General features: G+C 48.9%; 1 protein-coding gene across 2 annotated transcripts in view; it reads right to left on the bottom strand.

Moving 5' to 3' along the window:
- The window catches only part of ACVR2B (activin A receptor type 2B), a 33,750-nt gene extending 25,550 nt beyond the window's left edge, over positions 1-8,200 (bottom strand). Inside the window, exon 1 of one of the 2 annotated variants that reach the window (XM_023584618.3) lies at positions 7,803-8,200. In XM_023584618.3, coding sequence (XP_023440386.1) covers positions 7,803-7,854 — 52 coding nt within the window. In that variant the 5' untranslated portion in view covers positions 7,855-8,200. The remainder of the gene's footprint in view (positions 1-7,802) is intronic. The other variant, XM_004478392.5, reaches the window with a different exon arrangement.
- Between the last annotated feature and the right edge of the window lie 15,352 nt (positions 8,201-23,552).

The following is a 23,552-nucleotide window of genomic DNA, read 5'->3' as shown; positions in this document are numbered from 1 at the left end:
TTGGAAGTGGGGGTGCTGACCAGAAGGGAACGTGGGGGCTGGGAAATACCGGATTCTTGATATGAAGCTGATTATGTGGGTGTATTCAGTTTGACAATTGATTAAGCTGTCACTTATCGTAACTTCACTTTTCTGTATGTATTTTACAGTTCAATGTTTTAAAAAGAGCAATACCATTTTAGGTGGGGAAAAGAAAAAGACACAAATCCTCCTCTATTTCTCTAAGTATTTCTATAGAAGCATCAGTAAAATGCCTGGAGAGATAAACATCAACCTGAGAAGGCTCCCCTCTGCAGGGGGAGATCAGATGGGAGAGCAGGAGTACAGGAGACCCTGGCTTCCTCACTAGCATCTATATTTCTGCAGCTGAATGTATGTGTATTAATAATTACATAAAAAGTAAAATGGGAAAAGTCACAGCACAGCGGTCACCATCTCCCCCAACATGTTCCAGGGTGGGCCCCTGGATGAGAGGTCTGGGTGTGCTGTGGGGGCACTGCCCTGCACTCCTGCTACTCCGGCAGCACCCACCCAGGCAGAGGGGCCATAGGCAGGACCAGCCAGGTGGGAGGGGGCTCCAGAATTCCCCTCTCTCAACGGCCGCTCCTCTATTTTCTAAGCCCCAGAGCAGATGAAGCCTGAGGCACAGGGCTCCCCTCCAGTGCAAACCCCTGCCCACTCCAAGGCAGGCTCCGCCTGATTCAGGAGCCCTCAGACTGAACGCCCGAGGGAATGCTGAAAGTTGGGTAAGAAGGAAGTTCCCAGGAAGTACATAAAGTAAGGGTTTCCCAGCCCCTGGCTGCCAGACCTGGGCCCGGAATCAAGAGAGAGCTGATAATCACAGCAGAGGGTGGGGAGCTTGCCAGGGACACTAAACGGCACTGCCCTCACCTGACAACCTGGCACCACCACACAACCGCACAATGGAAAACATCCCGGCGTCAAGGCCGAGAGGCAGGTTCCAAGCCAGCCTCCCGCTTTAACTGGCTCAGGTTCGGGAGGCAAACAGGGGCCCCTCCTGCGCCACGGATGGACAGACAACAGCTGTTTGTCTCTGAATACTGAACCACAAACCCAGGGAAGCAGCCTCCTCAATCCTCCAGGCAAGGGCTTAGGTTTCCAACAAGCCTTCCTTTTCCTTCCCCGGAACTAATTTTAGCTTTCTTGGTTGTAAGAGTGGAACTGAAATGGCAGAAGGACATTTGCAAACAAGAGGTGAGTTCGCCTTGCAGAACACCTCAGCTCCAGGCCTGGAGAGGCTCGCCTCTGTCCAGTGGGAAGGGCTCTTTCCAACACCCACGCCCAGCAATCAGGTGTCCCTGAATGAAGCCCCCGGTGGAGCCGCCAGTCCCCAGGAGGGCCTGAGAAGGCCCACGTGTGTGTGTGCAGCGAGACCGGGGCGACCAGGGCAAAGCCCGGGCAGTCTGAACGCGGGAAGCCCTTGCTGGTCCTGGACGAGGAGGTGGCCGATGCCAAACTCCCCCAGTCTGCACTATCCACCGATTCCCTGTCCCTACCACTATCTCAGAGACACCACCGACAAACCTAAAACACTACGACGCAGAGGCAGCTCCTCACTGCCCCAGCCCACCCGGCAATCCCTCCTCCAGCCCTGGCACCCAGAAGCAGCCCACGGAGCACTGGGCAGGCACCTCGGCGCTGGAGAAGACGCAAAAACAGAGGTAGTGACAGAATGAGAAGGAAGGGAAAGAAGATAAAGAGTTCTAAGAAGACAACAAAGTCCTTTGTTCAGGGAAAATGTTACATAAAAGAGATGGAAATAGAAAGTCCCAACCAGGAAGTAACTCATGTAAAATAAGCACTCACACACAAGCAAGGCGGAGGTTTTGCGGAGGTTTTGTTGTTTAAGATGCATCCTCCCACCATACGCCCAAACTTGGAGTTCAAAACCAGGGAGAAGCCTCCCAGGAAGTCCTCCCTAGCAGCACCCAGAGTAGGCCAGGAAAGAAGAGAGGAAACGGGGGCTGCCCCAGGGCTGCCAGGCTGCCCGGCCCGAGCAGGAGGCAGGGGGAGACCAGATCTTCCCAGAGGCCACCCGTGCCGGCCACCCAGGGCAGGAGTCTCCGCAGCGCACCTCCCCACGTCCAGAGGAGGCAGGCAGGCTCTGCTCCCCATTCCCATCTGGTCACCGCACCCCGAGAAGAGCATAGACTTTCACCCATACCTCTGGGAAGAGGCTGCCCAGCTGCCCCGCCCTCCAGGGTCTCGGAGGGCCAGGCCCACAGCTGCCGCGGCTCCTCGGAGCGCCACCCAGCAGGCCTGCGCGGGGGGCCGGGCATGCCCACGTCCCGCCGTGACCCCAGCACGCCTCTCAGCAGACAGGGCGGGTCTGCTCACACTGTGCCTGGAGGAGCAAAGAGGGGGTGCCGGGAGGCAGGGAGCCCCGAGCAGCCGGCACCTGCTGACATTCTGTGCCTGTGGGAGGAAACAGCACGAGTGCAAACCAAGGGCCTTCGGCGCAGGCGGGCGCAGGCGGGCGCGGGCGGGCTGCCCGGCCACCCACAACCACGGCCTCCCTGAAACCCGAACCTGTTCTGGGAAAACTCAAGGACGCCAGGATTCTCAGCGGTGAGTGTGCTCCCAAACCGCTAACTTCAAACTGAACTCTCCCACTGAGCAGATTTAAGATTCAGCAGAGCAGGAGTCTCCTCAGTGTCATGAATCTGACCTCCCACCCTGTGTGTTGGGGAGTGGATGACACACAGCCCTCCTCAACCATCTGACCCTCTAACACCTGAAGTGGTTTTGTCCCCCTTCCCTGAGAACCCCCAGCAAGGTCTGGAGACACGGGGGTCACCGCGATTGGAGAGGTGCTGCTAATACTGCCCAGGCCCCCCGGCGCTCAGGACAGCCCGCCCACAAGAACCATCTGGTCCAAAGTGCCCACCGTGCCAGGGCTGGAAACACGCCCTCCCTGGAGGACGCTGCCTCCAGGCCTTCTACCCAGCGTCGCCCTCACTTGTGCCCTCCAGACCTGCCCCGGGCCCCGCCCCCAGGCCCAGCGCGCGGCAGGCCCTGCGAGTGGACCTAAGCCAAGTGGCTGTGCCTTGGTTCCCGCACACTTCCCAGAGCTCCCAACAGGGACCCAGCGCGGCCGGGTGTAGAAGACCTGACTTCCCAGAGTGGCGGGGGCAGGTAAGGGGGCAGCAGGGAGGGGGAGGCTCAGCGCACCCCAGGACAGGGCAGCAGGCTGGGGGGGGGGTGTCTCCAGGATCAGGGCAGAACAGTGAATGTGCACACACGTGCACATGCGGGCCTGCACACACGTGGGAAAGGACACAGAGGGCCTGTGATAAGTAGAGAGCAAAGGTATAGGACGGGGACCTGTAAAGGGAGTTTCTTTCTTTTAACTTTTTATTTTTAAGTAATTTCAAACTTACAAGACAATTACAAAAACAATACAAGACCTATACAGAAAACTCCAATATACCCACCCTCCAATATCTGCACCAAGCAATTTTAAGATTTTGCCATCTTTGCTGTATCGTTGTATCACCTATTTTCTGAACACATGAGAGCAGCTTACACACATCATATTCCTTAAACACATAATGCTTCCATGTACACTTTCTACAAATAAGGATATTCACTTAGGTAATCTCCTTAAGTGCTGTTACCAAGTTTAAGAAATTTAACACTGATATAAAATTTACATTGTATCACTCTATATTCCAATTTTTCCTTATGTCCCAATAATGTCCTTTTCAGCCTTTTCTCCTCCATTCTTAGATCCCATCTGGAATCATGCATTGCAGTCACTGTCTCTTCAGTTTCTTTTTCAATATAAATATTCCATAATTTATAACATCCATCTTCCCATCCCAGCCCCTCCCAAGCGCAAGGCTGAAATGCCCTCACCACCATCCATTCACCCCAAATAGACACCACACGCATTTTGCATTAAATCCCCATTGCCCCTGCCCCTCACTGCCATACTTTTTGTCTTTATGAGTTTGTGTATTTCCCAATATTTTCTTTGTGATTATCATGGGGCTTAAATTTAATGTCTTAACTTTATAACAATCTCATCTGCTTTGAAAGCAACAACTTCAGTACACACCTGAACCATGTTCCTAAACCACCTGTCCTGCCCCATTCATGGAGTTCTTGTCGCAAATTACGTATTTATACATTATGAGTCCAAACTCTTGATTTGTCATTACATTTTATGCATTTGCCTTTTAGATCTTGTAGAAAGTAAAAAAGTACAAACCCAAAATATAATAGTACTGGCATTTATATTCCCCTCACAGGAGATCTTTACTTCTTCATGCAGTTTCAATCTGCAGGCATTTCTCAGAGATATCATGGATTCGGTCCTAGATCATCACAGTAAAGCAAGTATCACAATAAAGAGAATCACGTGAATTTTTTGGTTTCCCGATTATTCAGTTTATGCTACACTGAAATAGCATTATGTCAAAAAAACCCAAACAATTAAACATACCTTAAATAAAATGTCAGGCACGAAGTGAACAAATCCTATTGAAAAAATGGCACCAAAAGATTTGCTCAATGCAGGGTTGCCACAAAACTTCAATCTACCCCTCATCTTTGAAAGACAGTTTTGCCAGATACAGAATTCTCAGTTGGCAATTGTTTGCTTTCAGCACTTTAAATACGTCTTCCCATTGCCTTCTTGCCTCTGTGGTTTCTGATGAGAAACCAGCTCTTAATCTCACTGAGTCTCCCTTGCAGACACACTGCTTCTCAGCCTTCAGAGTTCTCTGTTCGGCATTTGACAGCCTGTGACAAAACACAGTGTGGATCTATTAGGGTTTATCCTGTTAAGAGTTCGCCGAGTATCTCGGACGTGAAGTAATAATACAAGCCACATACAGACATTCACGTCTTTCCTTAAACTTGGGATGCTTTCGGCCATTATTTCTTTGCATATTCTCTGTCCCCATCTCGCTTCTTCTAGGATTCCCACAGTGCACGGATGGGGGCACCTGCAGGACCCCACAGGCTCCGCATTATGTGTAAGCGCCTTCCCTCTTTCTGCACAGAATGAATGACTTCAACCTTCTCATGCTCAAGCTCACAGATTCTCCTGCCAGCTCCCATCTGCTGCTGAACTTCTCTGGAGTTTTTAATTTCTGTTACTGTGGTCTTCAGCTCTGTTTGGTTCCTTTTCATAATTTCTATCTCTCTATTGATATTCTTTTGGTGCTCATCTATCATTTTCCTGTTTTCCTTTTGTTCTTTGTCCATGTTTTCCTTTAGCTCTTTGAGCATATTTAGGACCATTTTTAAAAATTTATCTGGAATGACCCAGGACTAATTCTCCTCATTGATAGTTTCTAATGTTTTCATCTTTTCTTCTGTCTGGGCCATCACTTCCTGGATCTTTGTATGTTTTGTAACCTTTTGCTGAAACCTGGACATTGATATTTTAGACTCTGAGCCATCTGTGCCTTAAGCTTGTATCCTGCTAGGGTTATGACCGAGCCTTCCCTGAATGCCAGGAGCTAACACAAGAGGGGGAAAAAAAGAAAGCACCTTTCCCAGTCTGCAGCTTAACCAGCACAAGTGTTCTCCTGCAGCGCTTATCCATGGAAGGAGTTTGGAGAGCAGCTCTGGGCCAGGGCCTCCCTGGCCCTCCTGCACGAAACCATGGCCCCAGGAATTCCCACTGACACGGATCTGCTCTCCCTCTTTCCCGGGAAATAGTTTCCTCATGGTCCCGGGCACTGCACTGTTTGTCCTGCCGCCAGCAATCCCTTGCCCCAAGCAGCAGTTGACTGCTCACCCACAGCATTCTGTAGGAGAGCTCTATTTTGTATATATTAGGTTAAATAAAACATACGAATGTTACTTTCACTGGCTATCCTTTTATTAGTGTGACTACTAGAAAATCGTATGTGGTTTATATTATATTTCTACTGGACAGCGCTGTTTGAGATCTTCCTTCTACAAGGCATTGTGTGCCACAGGAGTTGGGAAAGTCTGGAACAGGAGGCCAGGAGCTTGAAGGAAGGGCACCCCTTAAACAAGGGAAGGCTGGGGCCTGGGGCAGCCCTTCCACAGCTCTGCAGGGTCAGGGGAGTGGCTGCCCGGTGCTCCCACAGGAGACAACCAGCAAGCCTGCCTCCCCCACCCCGGAAAGAACAAGGTCCTCAGCCTCAATCTGACACTGGCAGGGCACCCCCCCCCCCAAGTAGGGAGGGCAGCAGGATGCCCCAGCCCAGCAGGGCACATGGCCCCAGGGGGTGTGGAGGAGAATACGGTAAATAGAGGCCTTCCAGGGGCCGCTTAAGGAAGGGACGGGAGAGGGCAGAGTGGTTGGGCCAGGCAGGGGGCACTGGGAGGGCCGCAGTCCCAGGCCCCAGGCTGCGCTGTGTCCCAGGCCCCAGGCTGCGTGTGCTAGCAGGAAGCCCCCCTTGCAGCTCTGGGCTTGGAAGTGCCTGCAGAACCCGGGCGGCCCAGGCTCAGCCGTGCTGCTGCCGGCCTACTAAGTGCCTGTTAGGGCGGGTTGCTCCCCGCCTCCCCCTTTCACTTTAGAGCCCTCATTCTTGGGAAGAGCATCTTAAAGCGGCACTTCGAGGGGGAGGAACAAGAAATGCAACACAACTACCACTCTGCCTCCACCGCAGGTGAGCGCCGACGCCGAAGGAAGATCCAGCCCCACACAAAGAAACTCGCTCCTCTCGGTGTGGACAGCTGAGTCGCCACAAAGCAAAGGAGGCTGGTAAGAGCAGAGGTGGGGACTGGACGGAGCGCTCGGACCTCCACCCAAGCGGTCGCTCGGGATCCCAGACCCGTGGCTGCAGGCCCGACCCCGCCCTTCGCGGGATTCCCAGGTCCCGCGCTGCCGCCACCGCGAGCGGCCGGGCACCCGCGCTGCATGCGTAATGGGGGCTGGGAACAAAGACGCGCGGGTCCCGCGCGCCAGGCCCTGCTCCGCACGCCTCCCGGGGCTGCCCGAGACGAGTCCCAAGGCCAGTCCTTTCCCGCCCCGCTTCGGGCGCGCCCCGACACTGCTGGGAGAGGAAAATCAGTGCCTCGAGGTAAAGGAAAAGGCGCTCTCCCGGTGGAAGGCTCCGTCTATACACCCGCATCCACACTGTCCACACCGTCCACGCCGCGCGGGCAGAACGCTAGCCCACAGCCACGGCAAGCCGGGTGCCGGTCCCCACTCCCGCCACGTGCCTCGCAGAGGCCTAACGAGCACCTGTTGGTTTCCCTACCCCCTGCTCACAGGCGCCCAAAACAAAGCTGTCCCGCGGGGCTGCTGCGCCCTGCGACCCCAAGCCCGCCGCGGAGAGCGGGAGCAGGTGTGAGCCGACGCGAACCGCCCACCGTGCGGGGTACGCGACGCAGAACCGGGCGGGGTACGCGGGGCTGCAGGGAGCTGTGCGAGCCACCCCGGTTGGCTCCGAGGGGTGCGCAGCCCTTCCCCCCGGCCGGGGCTGCACCTACAATCCCGCCACCCCCGACGAGCTCCGCCCGCCCCACTTGGCTGCCTTCCCCACTCTCCAGCTTTCCTCCCGCGCTTCCTGGGCTCCACGCGCCCGCGTAACGTGAACCAGACCCTGGTCTCTGGGTCCCGGCCCCCACTGTGGAAAGCGGCTCCTCCGGCCCCGTAGAGCGCGGCGATCCCGAGCCCCGCAGACAAGACCGTCCCCCAAGAACGGCGAGCGGGGCTCCGGCGCGCCCCCAGCCCCGGGCGGTGCGAGCTGGGGCAGGTGGCGGCCCGCTTTTCGTGGGTAAACACTTCGCGGCGCCCGCAGCCGGCCCCGCGCGTCCTCCGCGCGCCCCCCACGCCGCGCCCTCCTTACCCGCGCACAGCGATCCCCAGAGGAGGGCGAGGGCCGCCCAGGGCGCCGTCATGTTCCGCGGCGCCGCCCCGCGGACGCCCGGAGCCCGCGGGCAGGGCCGCACGGCGCGCCCGGGCGCGCAGGGCCGGGCGGCGGCTGCGCTCTCCTTCCCGCGCCGGGCTGGGGTCTCGCTCCCCGCGCGCTCCCTGCGCCTTCGTCCCCGGCGGCGGGCGGGCTCCGAGGGTCGGCCGCGGGGCCGAGCTCAGGGCCGCTGCGGGCGGCGGAGGCTGCGGCCCGGGCTCCGGGGCGACGCGGGGGCCGGGGGCCGGCAGCGGGGCGCGGGCCGGGGCGCGCCCGGCGCAGGCCTGGCGCGGCGGGGCTGGGCCCGGGCCCCGGGCGCAGGGGCCGAGTCCGGAGGGGCCATGGGCGGGGGGAGGGGAGCTGAACCGAGTCCAAAATGGCTCCGGAGCCGCGGCGCGGAGCCGGCCGGCGGGGGAACCCGGATGTTGGATACAAAGAGGCGGGCAGGGGGAGGGGAGGCGGGCCCTGCGGCCGCGTGGTCCGCGCCCCCCGGGGGCGGGGCGCGCAGGAACAACAACACGGGGCTCCCCGCCCCGCCCACGCCCGGCTGCGGAGCCGCGTGTGGCCGGAGGTCGCGGGCCGGACTGCGGCCGCCTCGCCCACTTCGCCCTGCAAGACCCCGCAGCCCCCGCGCCCTGGATTTGTGCTCCGCGCGCTCGAGCCCACGCCCCGGGACGCAGGCCGGTGCGCGACGCTGGGGCGGGAGGACTGACCCCGACACTGGCCTGCGCCCTTCTCGGCACTGCTGTCTCCCCACCTGTGAAGTGGGGGTCGCAGTGACCTGTGGAAGCGTCGTGTCTTCATTGATGCACGAATTAATCGGCAGAGAAAGCTTGGCGTCTCCAAAAGCACAGGTGGTTCCCCACGTTCCCAACGCAGCTGGCACACCCGAGGGCTCCGCTGGGGAAACGCGAACAGTCATCCGCGCCCAGGTAGGGGAAGGAGACGCGCCTCAGGGAAGCGCGGGTGGACAGGCCCTCTGGCAGCCTGCTGCCCCCGCCTTACCCTAGAAGCCAGTGCCCGGGCGGCCGTCCTTCAGTCTGCACGTCCCAAACTGCCCTCAGCCCCCACGCGGCGCCCGCGCTTGAAGATGTCCTAGAAAATGGCTCAACGTACCCACGCCACCTCTTCACCCCAGCCCCGTATTCCTCCCTGGGGACCGTAGTTCTCCATCTGAGATTCCAGCCTCCTAATCACCCACCTGGAGCAGGAGGGTCGAGGGAAATTCCACCCAAGCTCTGGGTCTCATAATGTAACTGCCCCCGTGCTTCCCGGACGTGCCAAAGCCTTGCTTGGAGCAGGGCAGGGACAAGGCAAGAACAGCTGGGAGGGGAGGCTGTGTCAGGAAGTCGGAGTCTCGGTGTTCTTCCAGCCTCCATATGGAAATGGGAAAAGTGAGCCTCCTTCAGTGCTGTGCATTGCTTTAATAGCAGCAACTTGACTCAAACAAAACCTTAGGCAGAAGTCGACCACAGAAGACCATCTGTTGCCCTGGCTGAAGTTCAAGTGGGGGTCCTCCACTCCCAGGCTCCAAACCACCAGGAATACCTCAGGGACCACACTTAGGCGTCATTAGCGAGAAAGACTTCAGGGTCTCTAAGGGTCCGTTCCAATCCTGAAAAATGATGGCCCCTCCTTACCTCAATCCGGGCAGGTAACCCATTATCCAGGGCTTTTAACTCAGGACTGAGGCCACTGTGTGCCAAGCAAAAAGGAATATTGTAGTGGAGATGTTTGGCTGTGTAGGGAGGCCATGCTAGTAGACACACTATGAAAGAGAAGGTGAGTCTATAGCTGGAATAGATTCATTCTGCCTCCTCCAAAGTGGAAGATACCAACTATAACCCATGGGCTTGCAATTAGATTGGCTGGCTCCTCTCTTCTAGTCCACACCAGGTTATGGAATCATATTTAGGGCCTGCACATCTGCTTCCACCCCAACCTCTCTGGGAATTCCAAGTTTGTATATCCAACTACCTACTTGACTTCTCTATTTGTCCAACAGTCATCCTGAATTTAATCTGCAATAGCAGTGAGCTAGAACTAGTCACCTGCTCCCAGTCTTGCCTGGCTCCAGTACATTCTCTATTCAGCAACTGCAGTGGTCCTTTAAACATGTAAGTCATGTCACATTACTCCCTTCCTTAAAATCCTCCAGTGGTTTCCTACTACCCTGGATAACAAAGCTCAACATAGTTGCCCCTATGTTAGGGTTCTCCAGAAAAACAGAACTGAAGGTATATGCAGATAGTAAGAGATTTATTATAGGAATGGGCTCATGACCACGAGGATTAGCAAGTCCAAATTCCCTAGGGCAGGATACAAGTTGGAGATTCAAGGAAGGTAGTGTCGACTTTCCCAGGAGAATCTGGCCTGCTGAAGCCAAGAGAGAAATTCTTCTGACTGCTGAAACCCTCGTTTCTCCCTTGAGAGCCTCTGATTGGATAGAGAGATCCTCTCATTACTGAAGGCATCTCCTTTGTTGAATGTCGATGCAATCAACCACAGATGTAGTCAACTGACTAATGACTTACATCCATGTACAAAATAGCCTCACAGTATCAATTAGGCCAGTGCTTGTTGGACCCAGTCATTACCCAGAAATGGACAACTGGACACCATAACCTAGTCAGGTTGACACATGAAATTAACCATCACCCTCTTACCTCTACCATCTCACCATTCTGAGCCAGGCATATGGCCTGCCTGCCGTTTGTCTGACACATCAAGGTTGTTCCTGCCTCACGGTCTCAACGCTCGCCATTCCCTCGCTGGAATTCTCTTCCCCTAATTCTCTTGGAGAGCAGAAATCCACGTTGTTGAGCTTGTGGTATACCTTTACCTCTGCCACCATGACCGTTTTGTTCATGAGCACATTGAACAAATATTAGGCTGGTTGAGAAAAACAATGGATATCTGAAAAGCAAGTTTGGATTGGGTTTTCTGTTTTCTTTTTTAAAATAACAAGACTACTAAATATCACATTTGATATCAGAAGTGGGGTGACTGGAAGCTGAAAGACACCAAACAAGAAATATATGCACTATTGGACTGATGGCAGAGTTCTGGGTGTCAGGACCACTCTTCTGCTGGTCTCTCCCCTCCTCAGTAATTAAGGTCAGAAACAAAGGAATTAGAAAGGAACAGTTGAGCCTGACATTACAGTATCATTGGAAGAAGAATGAAAACTATGGCATAAGAATAAGAGTCAATATCTGTATAATTATAGTGCATTCTATTTGGAGAGTTAAATGCATTAATTTGACAAGGTAAACTAATAGTATGCACAGCTCTTATAATTCAGTTTGGGGATTTCTTCACTTCAAAAAATAGAAGTGGCGCTGAACTGGTTAGAGATAGGCTGTAGTGGGTGACTGAGTAAAGCAGTACCACATTAAACAACTTGGGGGGGTACCATTCATACTATATAATAGGGGGTGCATGGTTTTATTGGCCATGCAATTCCCTAAAGAACTTAGAAAGCTCTCAATCTATTTGTTTCCAATCCATTTTATGTGCCATTAGTAACACTGAAAGTTAAGTTCTCAAACTGTTTTATTTCTTTGCCTTATGTATTTTCTTCCTTGCCTTCATACATCTTCTCCTCACCCCTCTCTTGGACTGGGGTGGCCAGGCCTCGTTCCTGCCTCTGTGGCCCCTGGTCAAGGTGGCACTCGGCGGCTGGGCAAGCCCTGAAGGAACTGGCAGCAGAGAGCGACCAGCTAACAGATCCCAGCATCTGGAACTACAAGTGCTTCTTGAGCGAAGAGATGAGTGGCACTTCATCATGTCCACCAGAGAGATAAAATGGGATAAAGAATACTCAAATACCTCAAAAGAAGACAGTAAACAAGGGAAAGAGGGATGATGAAGAGATGGGACAAAAATAAAATCAATAACGATGTTAAATTTAAACAAACCATATCAATAGTTGCATAATGTAAATGGACTCTAAACACTCCAATTGAAGTGTCTAGGGTCTAAATTAAAATTTAAAGGACTAAAAGCAAACATGCACTGCAAACACTAGAGTCATGTAAGTGCTGGAGAGGCTATATTAATAGCAGGAAAAGTAGTATTCAGAACAGAGAACATTACCAGGGATAATGAGGCACATTTCATAATGACAAAAGGATCAAATCATCAGGAACACAAAGCAATCCTGAGTGTGGACACCCCCAGTAGGAGAGCAAAAAGTAAAAGAACTGAAAGGAAAAACAGAGAAATCCACGCTGTAGTTTGAGATTTGAACTCTTCTTTCTCGGTAATGGATTTGATAAATAGAAATGAGGGGACAAAAGGCTTGAACAACGCCACCTACCAACTTGACCTTATTGGCACTTACGGAACACCATCCAGCAAGAACAGAAAACGCTTTCTTATTAAACTCAGATGGAGCATTCCCCAAAATAAACCATATTTTGGGCCGTGAAACAAGTGTTAATGAATTTTAGAATATTGAAGTTATACAAAGCATATCCTCAGAGCAAATATTTAAGTAAAATGAAATCATAGCTAAAAGATGTCTGGAAATTATATTAATTTCCTAATATTTAGAAATTAAATAACTCATGAACCAAAAAAAAAAATTAACCAAGGAAATTAGAAAACGCTTTGAACTGAATAATAATGGGAAGACAACATGAAAAAATTTATGTGATGCAGTTAAAGCAGTACATAGAGAAGAATATTTATAATGTTAATTACTTAACATTAAAAAAGAAGAAATGTCTCACATCAATACTTTAAATTTCCATTTTGAAAAAAATGAGTAAATTGAACCTAAAAAATTGGAAGGAAGGAAATAATAAAGAATGGATATTTATAAAAACAAAAAAGGATATGGTCAGTAAAATTGATAAACCTCTAGCTAGATTAAGAAAAAAAAAAGGAAAGATACAGATTGCCAATTTCAGAAATGAAAGAGGGGCATCAGTCTAGTTGCTATAAACATGTAAGGATAAAAAGGGAATATTATAAACACTTATGCTAATAAAATCAACAACTTGGACACAGGGGCAAATTCCTCAAAAGGTATCAATTATCAAAAATGAGGGAGTGTCCTCAATACTGTTGCAAGCATCTCTGAACATGGCCCTTCAAGCAATGAAGACTGTCACTGTGGGCCCTAAGGGCAGGGGGAAAGAGGTATTGAATAGATGGAACCAATGTGCCTGTGTGGGCAATAGAAGTGTTCCACAAGAGTACGCAAGGATGGATATAAGACATGTAAAATTACACCAAAAATGTGTAGGGGCTGATAGGCTAAAATGTAAATCATAATGTAAAACATAAGATAACTAAAACTGTAGAAAATTGTATAGTCTAAAATATAAACCACAATGTAAACCCAAATGTTATCTTATTTGAAAGCTATTGTCTCAATATCTGTACATCAGTTTCAGTAAATATAATATGAATATGTAAAAAGAAAAAAAAATGAGGGAGTGAATGTAGCTCAAGTGATTGAGTGCCTGCTTCCCAAGTACAAGGTCCCAGGTTCGATTCCCAATACCTCCTAAAGAAAAAAAAATAAAATATATATATATATATATATATATATAGTTCTGGTCAATAGATTATGGAATACTGCATCCACATACACAAAATGGAAGACTTGTTTGTTACTAATGTGAAGTGAATTCCACAAACATGGGGCATTTCTCTCTTTAATTCACCTAAGCAAAGTTTTGTAGTTTGTAATGTACTCCTCTTACACAAATTTTTTAAATCCATCCCTAGGTATTTAATGTTTTTCACATTCCTCATATTTTGTTTTGTGTGCATGTGCTCTATCTTCCTAGAAGTGGGATTGTTAGATCATATGCATATGTAGCTTTGTTAGATGGTGCCGAACCCTCCTCCTTGTGGGTTGACAGGGTTGCGTTCCTACCAGTAATAGATGATATTTGTTGCTCCACAGTCTCGGTAAAACCATTTCATGGAACCTCTTGATTTTTGTCACACTTCATAGGTGAAGAATGGTATCTCAATGTACATCTCCCTTATAATTATGAGTGAAGTTCAGCATTTTAAAAAATTCAGAGTATTTGAATTTTTTTAACTGCCCATGTTTTGTTGTTGTTTGTAATTTTCTATTGGTTTTCTGACCTTTTTCAATTTTTAAGAACTTTTTCTTTATTAGAAGGACAAGCCCTTTGTCTTTGATATAAATTGCAAAACTTTTGTCCCAGTTTGCCATTGTCTTTTGATTTTCCTTATTTTTTTTTGCATGTGTACTGATAAAAATTTATTTTTTACATAGTTAAATTGATAAATCATATTTTTGACATTTGGATTGTGAGTCCTAAGAAGCTTTCTCCTCTCCCAGATTATAAATGAATTCATTGTGTTTTCTTCTAGGACATGTATGGTTTTCCCTTTTTACATTTTGACCACTAATTCATTTGAAATTTATTCTGGTATATGATATGAGGTGTGATTCTAACTTTGTGTTTTTTTCAAATGATTATCCAGTTTTTCTAATGCTGTGCATTAAAAATTCCATTTTTCCCTGTTTTTAAATGGCATGTTTCTTGTATAGTTCATGTCCATAAGTAAGTATGTTTATTTATGGATTTGCATTCATTCTATTGACCTATTACTGAACAAATATCACATTTTTAAAAATTCATAGAAGTTTATAATGTTTCATCATCTATCGTGGCTACTAGGCCCTCCTTTTAGGTTTTCCTACCTATTGTTGCTTATGTGTTTTTTCCAAATGAACTTTAGAATCACCTTGGCTAGATCTAAGCCAAAAAAAAGTTATTTCTATTTGGATCACATTAAATCTTTGTGATGTTGAGTAATCATACCCAAGAACATGGACACCTTTCCTTTTGTTCAAACCTATTTTTCTATGTCCTGGGAAAGTTTTAATTTCTTTCCCTATGTTAGCTTTATTTCTAAATATTTTAACTTTTTTGTTGCTATTGCAATTGGAGTCTTGTCCTTGACAACATCCAATTTTTATTGTATATATGAACATTTTTATATTAAAATTTGATATATCCTGTTACTTTACTGAATTACTATTTCCATTAGTTTTAACATTAATTCTCTTACATTTTTTACCTCTTCCTTTCTTATTATTATGTCTTAGTTTTCTCCTATCTGATTGGATGGGCTGCAATACAATGTTAAATGGTGGGCTTCCTTCAATAGTTCCTGATTTTAGCAGTGTTTCTTCATTAAGTAGATGCTGGCTTTTATCAAGTGCTTTCTAAAAATCAGGAATGAGAATTAAAGTAGCTATAATTAATTACTTTTCTTCTTAGAGCTACTAATATAGAAAATTCATTTATTTCCTAATATGGAACCATCTTGGAATAAACAGCAGTTAGTCATGATATTCATGATATATAATTTTCAGGGCCCTAAAATTTCCATTTGCCAATCTTTTATTGGGGATTTTTCATTGATGGTCATAAGAGACTGATATTTAGTTTTCTTATTTTGTACAATCTTAATGAGGTTTAGGTATTATATCTGTTATCTATTGTCATAATAATACTGCCTAACAACCAATCACAAAATGTCAGTGGCTGCAGCAATGTGCATTACTCAAGCGACTGGGGTAATTGGTGAGGTGTCCCTGATGTTGGTTGGGCCAGTTCACCTATCTGGGGACCAAATGACCATTGGCTAAAGCACCCTGAGGGGCCAGACTCTGCTGTGTTTGTTTTCCTCCAGGCTGGGCAGTCATGTTCTCATAGTAACAGCGCCCGTATGGATGGAGCAAATGCAATCATGCCAGTGATTCTAGCCCTCAGCTTAGGCCTTGTTTGCTAACATTTCAGGTTTGGGAAATCCCATTGGCCAAAGCCAGTAACATGACTGATCCAAGAATCAATAGAGGGCATGGCAAAGAGCGTGGATACAGGAGGGGTGAACCGTTTGGGCCGTTTTGCAAGCTACCTCAGTTCTCCCTCATGGCTATGATTATTCACATCCTTCCCACCCATAAAACACGCTCGTTTCCATCTCAGAGCCTTCCAAAATCTCATGCCATCAGGCTCAAAATTCAGAATCTCATGATCCAAGCCAGGTCTGAATGTGGCTTAAGACAACTTATCTGCTCCCCCAATGTGCAGTAGATATGTGTGAATCAAGGGCAGGATAATTGCAGAAGCACTTTCATTTGGAAAGTGTAAGGATGGAAAGTACATAGCAGTCACTTACCCAAAGCAATTCCATAATCCCACTGGAAAAATGTTGCTAGAGTCCCTGCTCTGTAGGTGTGGTATATCCCTTGATTAGGCTCCAGCTCTGCTCCTTGAGTGTATTAGTTACCGATTGCTGTGTAACAATATTACCAAAATTTAGTGGTTTAAAACAATACCCATTTATTATTTCAGTTTCTGAGGTCAGGAATCCAGGCATGGTTCAACTGGGTCCTCTCCAGAATCTCTCACAGGGCTACAATCAAGGTGTTGACCAGGGTGGGTCATCTGAGGCTTGCCTGGGGAAGGAGCCACTTCTAAGCTCATGGGGCTGTTGGTAAGATTCCATTCCTTGCAGGTTGTTAGACTGAGTTCTTTGCTGAGTACTGACCAGAGGCTGCCCTCAGTTCCTTGCCACGGGGGCCGCCACGAAAGGCAGCTACTTCATTAGAGCCAGCAAGAGAGTCATTAGTCTGCTTGGAAGGTGGAAGTTAAAATCTTACATGATGTAATTATGGAAGTGACATCCCACCACCTTTGCCAAGAAGCAAGCCACAGGTTCCACCCCCACTGAAGGGGAGGGGAGGCTGTGACGGCCATGGGGCAGGGTTGTTCTGAGTCACAGAAGTGTTTCTCTGCCACACTGAAAGCTGCACCCGTCTGCTGTTCTCCCTGCCTCTTGGTTTCCCCCTCTGAGACATCTTTCACTTTCCATTGACCTCCTTGATTAGTTCTGAAGAGGTTATTGGAAAAGATACCCTTTCAGCAACTTCCTCAGCCTGCTTCTGCTCATAGAAAGTTAGGGACCCATAGTTCTTTTACACTTAGTCCCTTTTATTTATTTATTTTATTTCTCTCCCCTTCCCCCCCCCCCCCCCCATTGTCTGTTCTCTGTGTCCATTCTCTGTGTGTTCTTCTGTGTCCGCTTGCATTCTTGTCAGGCAGCACTGGGAATCTGTGTCTCTTTTTGTTGCTTCATTTTGCTGCATCAGCTCTCCATGTGTGCGGTGCCACTCCTGGGTGAGCTGCACTTTTCTCACATGGGGCGGCTCTCCTTGCAGGGCGCACTCCTTGCGTGTGGAGGGCACCCCTACATGGGGGCATCCATGCGTGGCACGGCACTCCTTGCGCACAGCAGCACTGCATGTGGGCCAGCTCAACACATGGACTAGGAGGCCCTGGGTACCAAACCCTGGACCTCCTATATATGGTAGGCAGACGCTCTATCAGTTGAGCCACATCCATTTCCCACTTAGTCCCTTTTAGTCCAAGTGATGTCAGTTTCACTAGTAGAGCTCTCTAAAATATTTGTGGGCTTTCTCTATTTTGATTTGAGTCCACTCTGTATGCCAAATGCCACACCCACAATTATTTTGAGATCTCAAAAATACTTCTGGCTGTGTGCCAGGCTGCTATGGGACAACAATCTCAGGATTCCTGGAAATTTTTTTCTGTTCTATATGTTTTCTCACAAATTTTCCAGTCTCAATGTCATATTTTAGGTTTTTGTATTGGCACCATATCTTTATTATCTAATACTGCCCAATAAAACACTTGAAGGGAGTGGAGGAGGCTCAACTGATTGGGTGCCTCCTTCCCATATGGGAGTTCCCAGGTTTAGTCCCTGTTGCCTCCTAAAAAGAAGACAAACAGAGAGCAGACAGCGAGCACAAACAATGGGGGTGGGGGGGTGGGGGGGGAGAAAGAAAGAAAGAAAAGAAGTCTTTAAAAAGCACTTTGTAAGAAGAGGGTTGAGTTTAATTTTCACACAAAGGGGAAGCCGACGGGAAGCGGACTTGGCTCAGTGGATAGGCCATCCGTCTACCGCATGGGAGGTCTGTGGTTCAAACCCCAGGCTTCCTTGACCCGTGTGGAGCTGGCCCATGCACAGTGCTGATGCATGCAAGTACTGCTGTGCCACACAGGGGTGTCCCCCGTGTAGGGGAGCCCCACACGCAAGGAGTGCGCCCTGTAAGGAGAGCCGCCCAGCGCGAAAGAAAGTGCAGCCTGCCCAGGAATGGTGCTGCACACATGGAGAGCTGACACAACAAGATGATGCAACAAAAAGAAACACAGATTTCTGGTGCTGCTGATAAGGACAGAAGCTGTCACAGAAGAACACACAGTGAATGGACACAGAGAGCAGACAACTGGGGGGAGGGGGGAAGGGGAGAGAAATAAATTTTAAAAATAATAAATCCTGGGAAACGGACTTTGGCCCAGTGGTTAGGGCGTCCGTCTACCATATGGGAGGTCCGCGGTTCAAACCCCGGGCCTCCTTGACCCGTGTGGAGCTGGCCATGCGCAGTGCTGATGCGCGCAAGGAGTGCCGTGCCACGCAAGGGTGTCCCCCGTGTGGGGGAGCCCCACGCGCAAGGAGTGCGCCCGTGAGAGCCGCCCAGCGTGAAAAGAAAGTGCAGCCTGCCCAGGAATGGCGCCGCCCACACTTCCCGTGCCGCTGACGACAACAGAAGCGGACAAAGAAACAAGATGCAGCAAATAGACACCAAGAACAGACAACCAGGGGAGGGGGGGAAATTAAATAAATAAATAAATCTTTAAAAAAATAATAATAATAATAATAATAAATCCTTAAAAAAAAACAAAGGGGAAGCCAAGTTGGCTCTGCTGATGGAGGAGGGAGGGAAAATGGTTCGAGCGGCTTTGGCACACCAAGAATTTGAAAAGTGGCACTGAAATGAGGGAGGGCCAATGGTGAATGCTAGGGGCAGGGCAAGTAGTGAAAACAGCACCAAATTTGAAAAGTGGGCCAGGGGTGAAAGTGATGCTGTGAAATGGCACAGCCATTTCAAGTGATGAAGTGAAAGTGATGATGGGTGAAAGCCCGCCCAGCCCGCCAGAGTGTAGAGAGCATGGGAGCAGGGACTCAGAGTGGAAATAGCGTAAGTTAGTTAGGCATCTTGGATAGGCTGTAACCCCCAAAGTACCCAATCAATGAGGAATAGGGAAGGGACTTTTATGTTAGATTTAGGTTATAAATATCACTGTTTCTTGTTCTTTGGCCACTGACCATTTTATCCAGGTCATGTGCCCATTCTTGCAAGATCATTAATAAAATTCTTTTCTCCTTCACAGTTGGGTGAGTTTTTGTTCTCATACAGGTGCAGCGTCTTTCTAACTACTTTGGGGGCTCATCCAGGATCCAAAACTTCAGAGGGGGACCCTTGGGGTGGATGAGGGAAAGGCGCGCCCTGCTGATTGTGCAGTCTTGGACTCCACCATTGGGGGTGCAACTTTGACAGCTGAAAGGATCCAAGACCAGATGCTTGGATCTACTGATTGTGGATGAGAAAAGGGGAAGGGAAAACCTGCCTCTCATTGACCATGCAACCCTGTGCACAGGCCAAGGTAAGAAAAGGGGACTATTGAATATTGCCTTGGTGATGGGAACATTCTGATGAGTGTGTGTGCATGAGACATGCAACATAACATACTGCACAAAGCGAGTGTATGTAGTCCCAATTCATGTTTCCCTTCTCCCATGAAGAAAAGGGCCAGAGATGGATGAAGCAAAAAGACTTGAGAGAAATAAACATAGACAAGACACAGAATGGGGAATAGGGGCAGTTGGCAAGCCGGGAAAAGAGGAAAGGAAGTATCTGTAGGGCCCCCTGGAGATATTCCTCTAGATAGTTCATTAGGGAGGATGTTGAAACATTGGCCTGATAATAATTGGACTAAGGGAAAGGATAAAAAGAAAATGATTAAATATTTCTGTTACATTTGGGCCAAAGAAAGCATTTAACCACCCAATGTATTTCGGCCAAAACGCAAGGCAGATGAGGATTGGCTCTGTGCCGACCTTGTACTTTGTTAATGAAAAGAAACCCTTTTCCAAGGAGGAGTCAGACTCTGCCATGTGCTGGTTGAAGGGGAGAGTGACCATTCTCTATCCCATGAAAGCCCAGACTCCAGACCCAGAAACTAAGTCTGAAAAAGCTAAAATCTGGGACCCCTATTGAGCCTTCCTTCCTCCTATGTTTCTCCTCCCCTCTCAGGGCAGGAGCTGGTGGATTTGGAAGGTCTGATAGGAACCACCCAAGCCCCTGGGGAGCCAGAGGGCCAATGGGTGCCCATCGCCCCACCAGTTATGACTCACCAGCAGTTAAGGAAGGAATTGGAACAATGTAGGAAAGATATACAGAACTTTTCCAAGGCCCCCAAAGAAAAGAGGGTGAGGGAACAATCTCATTGAGCCTCTTTACCCCTTGAGAGAAGTACCAATTGGGCCAGGAGAGAACGGGTCTGTAAATGCCCCACTGACAAGTACGGAAGTTGGAAACTTTAAGAAGGAGGTGAAGTCATTAATGCAAGATCCAGCGGGGCTGGCTGAGCAAGTGAATCAATTCCTGGGCCCGAGTCTATATACATGGTCTGAACTTATGTCTATAATGAGCATCCTCTTATGGGAGAAGAAAGGGGAATGGTGAGGAGGGCAACTATGAAGGAGAGGGAAAGGCAGCACCCACTTGGACAAGGGGTAATGGCAGCAGAGCAGAAGTTCCCTAATGTAGACCCTAGCTGGGATAATAATGATCAGGGCTCTAAAGCACAAATGAAGGCTCTTAGAGACCTCATTATACAGGGGATAACGTTGGCCATGCCTAAATCCCAAATTTTAAATAAAGCCTTTGAGGTGAATCAAGAAAAAGATGAGACTCCCTCTGTTTACCTGCAAAGATTGGGGGACCAAGTGAGGAAATATTCAGGAATGGACCCTGATGACCCTGTGGCCTAGGGAATGCTGAAGGTCAGCTATGTAAAGGAGCCTTGACCTGACATTCAGAAAAAGATCCAGAAAATAGATGGATGGATGGATAAACCACTGAAAGAATTACTGAGAGAGTCTCAGAAAGTGCTTGTGAGAAGGGAGGGGGAAATGCAGAAGCAGAAAACCAAAGTCATGATGAGCACGGTCAACTACATGGTCCAGAAAAGATTTGAAGTGAGGCAGGGGGGGGCAGGCAGAGACAAGAAAGGGGAGCAGGCTGGGCTAGCTTGGACAAAGGGGCTGAGAGAGTGCAGGGTTCCACAGGGTGTTATCACTGTGGGAAACCTGGTCATTTTAAGAGGGAGTGTCCAAATTTAAAGAAAAAAGGTTGGGGCATATCCCTGATGAATTTTGAGGACTAGGGGAATCAGAGGCTCCTAATATCAAGAGCCCACCAGGAACCTCTAGTAAATCTGAAGATGGGCCCGTATCAAGAGAAATCTCATTTTTGGTAGACACTGGATGGAGCAGCTCTATCTTCAGTGAACCACCTCCCAGCGGGAACCAAAGTCTCTGGTAGTTCCCTCACAGTCTTGGGGATAAAAGTGGAAGGGTTTAAAGTTCCCACTCTTGAGCCTACTGATATTCATTAGGAGGATAACCAAGTTCTGAGCCCACTGTTGCACATCCCAGAAGCTGGGAGTAATTAATTTGTTGGGAAGAGACCTGATAACACCCATGCAGCTGGAGTTGGAAGTGAGGGATGGGCAGATAGAAGTGGCTTTAGCCCTACTTGCTAAAGAAGATGAAAAGGATGTCAAGGAGGAAGTATGGGTGAAGGAAGGGAACAGGGGTGGAGGGGGGAGGGGTTGCAGGTTCCCCCTATTAAGATCAAATTGAAAAAGGAAGGAGAAGTTGTCAGAAACATTGGTGTTACCTGAGAAGTGGGGAGGAACTGTGCTCTGGTTCAGTTGGCCATCCCATTTACCCTGGCATTTGAACAAGAGGAAGAAATACAAAACCAGGGAAAGAGAAAGTTTACTTGGTTCCTTTGATGACCAAATTTATCTAGATAGTACAGGAGTTCCTTGGGGAGTCCCTAATGAATTTAAAGCTAGAAATCAGATAGCTGCAGGATTTGAGTCATTCTTGTTCTGGATGGGTCACTGTTAACAAAAATGTGGATTGGATTAACTATATATATATTATAATCAACAAAGATTTATCAATTACACTAGGAATGCAGTTAAGGGAATAGCAGAACAGTTGGATGCTACTAGACAAATGGCCTGGGAAAAGAGGATAGCCCTAGACATGATGCTAGCAGAAAAAGGAGGCATCTGTATTATGATTGGAGGTTGTTGCTGTTGCCTTCAACCCAAATAATACGGCCCCAGATGGGACTACCACCAAGGCATTGCAAGTCTTATTTATTTATTTATTTAATTCCCCCCCTCCCCCGGTTGTCTGTTCTCTGTGTCTATTTGCTGCATCTTGTTGTCTTGTTTCTTTGTCCGCTTCTGTTGTCCTCAGTGGCACGATAAGTGTGGGCGGCACCATTCCTGGGCAGGCTGCACTTTCGCGCTGGGCGGCTCTCCTTATGGGTGCACTCCTTGCATGTGGGGCTCCCCTAAGCGGGAAACGCCCCTGCATGGCGCGGCACTCCTTGCACGCATCAGCACTGCGCATGGGCCAGCTCCACACAGGTCAAGGAGGCCCGGGGTTTGAACTGTGGACCTCCCATGTGGTAGATGGATGCCCCAACCACTGGGCCAAGTCTGTTTCCCCATTGCAAGTCTTAACAGCCTTATCTGAAGAGTTAGCGTAAAATTCTGGCATTGACAACCCACTCAGGGGTGGTTAGACAGCTGGTTTGGAAAATGGAAAGGGGTAGCCCTGTCTGTCCTGCCCTCCCTTATCATCGTGGCTGGGAGAAACTCATTGAAACGGCCCTAACCAAACCAATGCCCACAGTACAAGAAAACCACTTGTACCCCCTTAAGGAGGAAGATCTCTAAGATGAAGAATGTGAGGAGGCTCTCAGCAGATTTGAGAAACTAAATTGCGAAAACTAAAAAGAGTCTAAAAGAAAAAGGGGGGATTTGTAAGAAAAGGGTTAAGTTTAACTTACACAAAGGGGAAGCCGGAACCAGCTCTGCCAATGGAGGAGGGAGGGAAAGTGGTTCTAGCGGCTTTGGCGTGCCAAGAATTTTTAAAGTGGCACTGAAATGGGGGAGGGGGGGATAGTGAGAAGTGAGGGCAGGGCCAAAGCGAGAAGGGCAAATGGTGAGTGCTGGGGGCAGGGCCAGTAGTGAAAGCGGTGCCAAATTTGAAAAGTGGGCCATTGGTGAAAGCAGTGGCGAGCCCACCCAGCCCGCCAGAGTGTAGCAAGTGCAGCAGTGGGGACTCAGAGCGGGAACTGTGTAAGTTAGTTTGATCTCATGCATAAGCTGTAACCCCTGAAGTACCCAGTCAATGGGGAACAGGGGCGGGACCTGCGTGTTAGGTTTAGGGTATAAATGTCAGTTTCTTGTTGTTTGGCACACTGGCCATTTTATCCAGATCAGATGCCCATTCTTGCAAGATGGTTAATAAAATTCTTTCCTCCTCCACAATCGAGTGAGCTTTTGTTCTCTTATAGGTGCAGCTTTCTTTCTAACAACTCAAACTCTCAGTGCCCTAAAACAATAAATGTTTAGTTAGCTCGTGAATCTGTAGGTTGGTGATACAGGCTGGGCTTAGCTGGGCAGTTCTTCTGGTTTCACCTGAACTCGTTGACAGGGTGGGTGGGGT

Source organism: Dasypus novemcinctus, chromosome 26 (genome assembly GCF_030445035.2).
Source record: "Dasypus novemcinctus isolate mDasNov1 chromosome 26, mDasNov1.1.hap2, whole genome shotgun sequence".
NCBI classification, from domain to species: Eukaryota; Metazoa; Chordata; class Mammalia; order Cingulata; family Dasypodidae; genus Dasypus; species Dasypus novemcinctus.
This window is presented reverse-complemented; position numbering and strand designations above follow the sequence as displayed.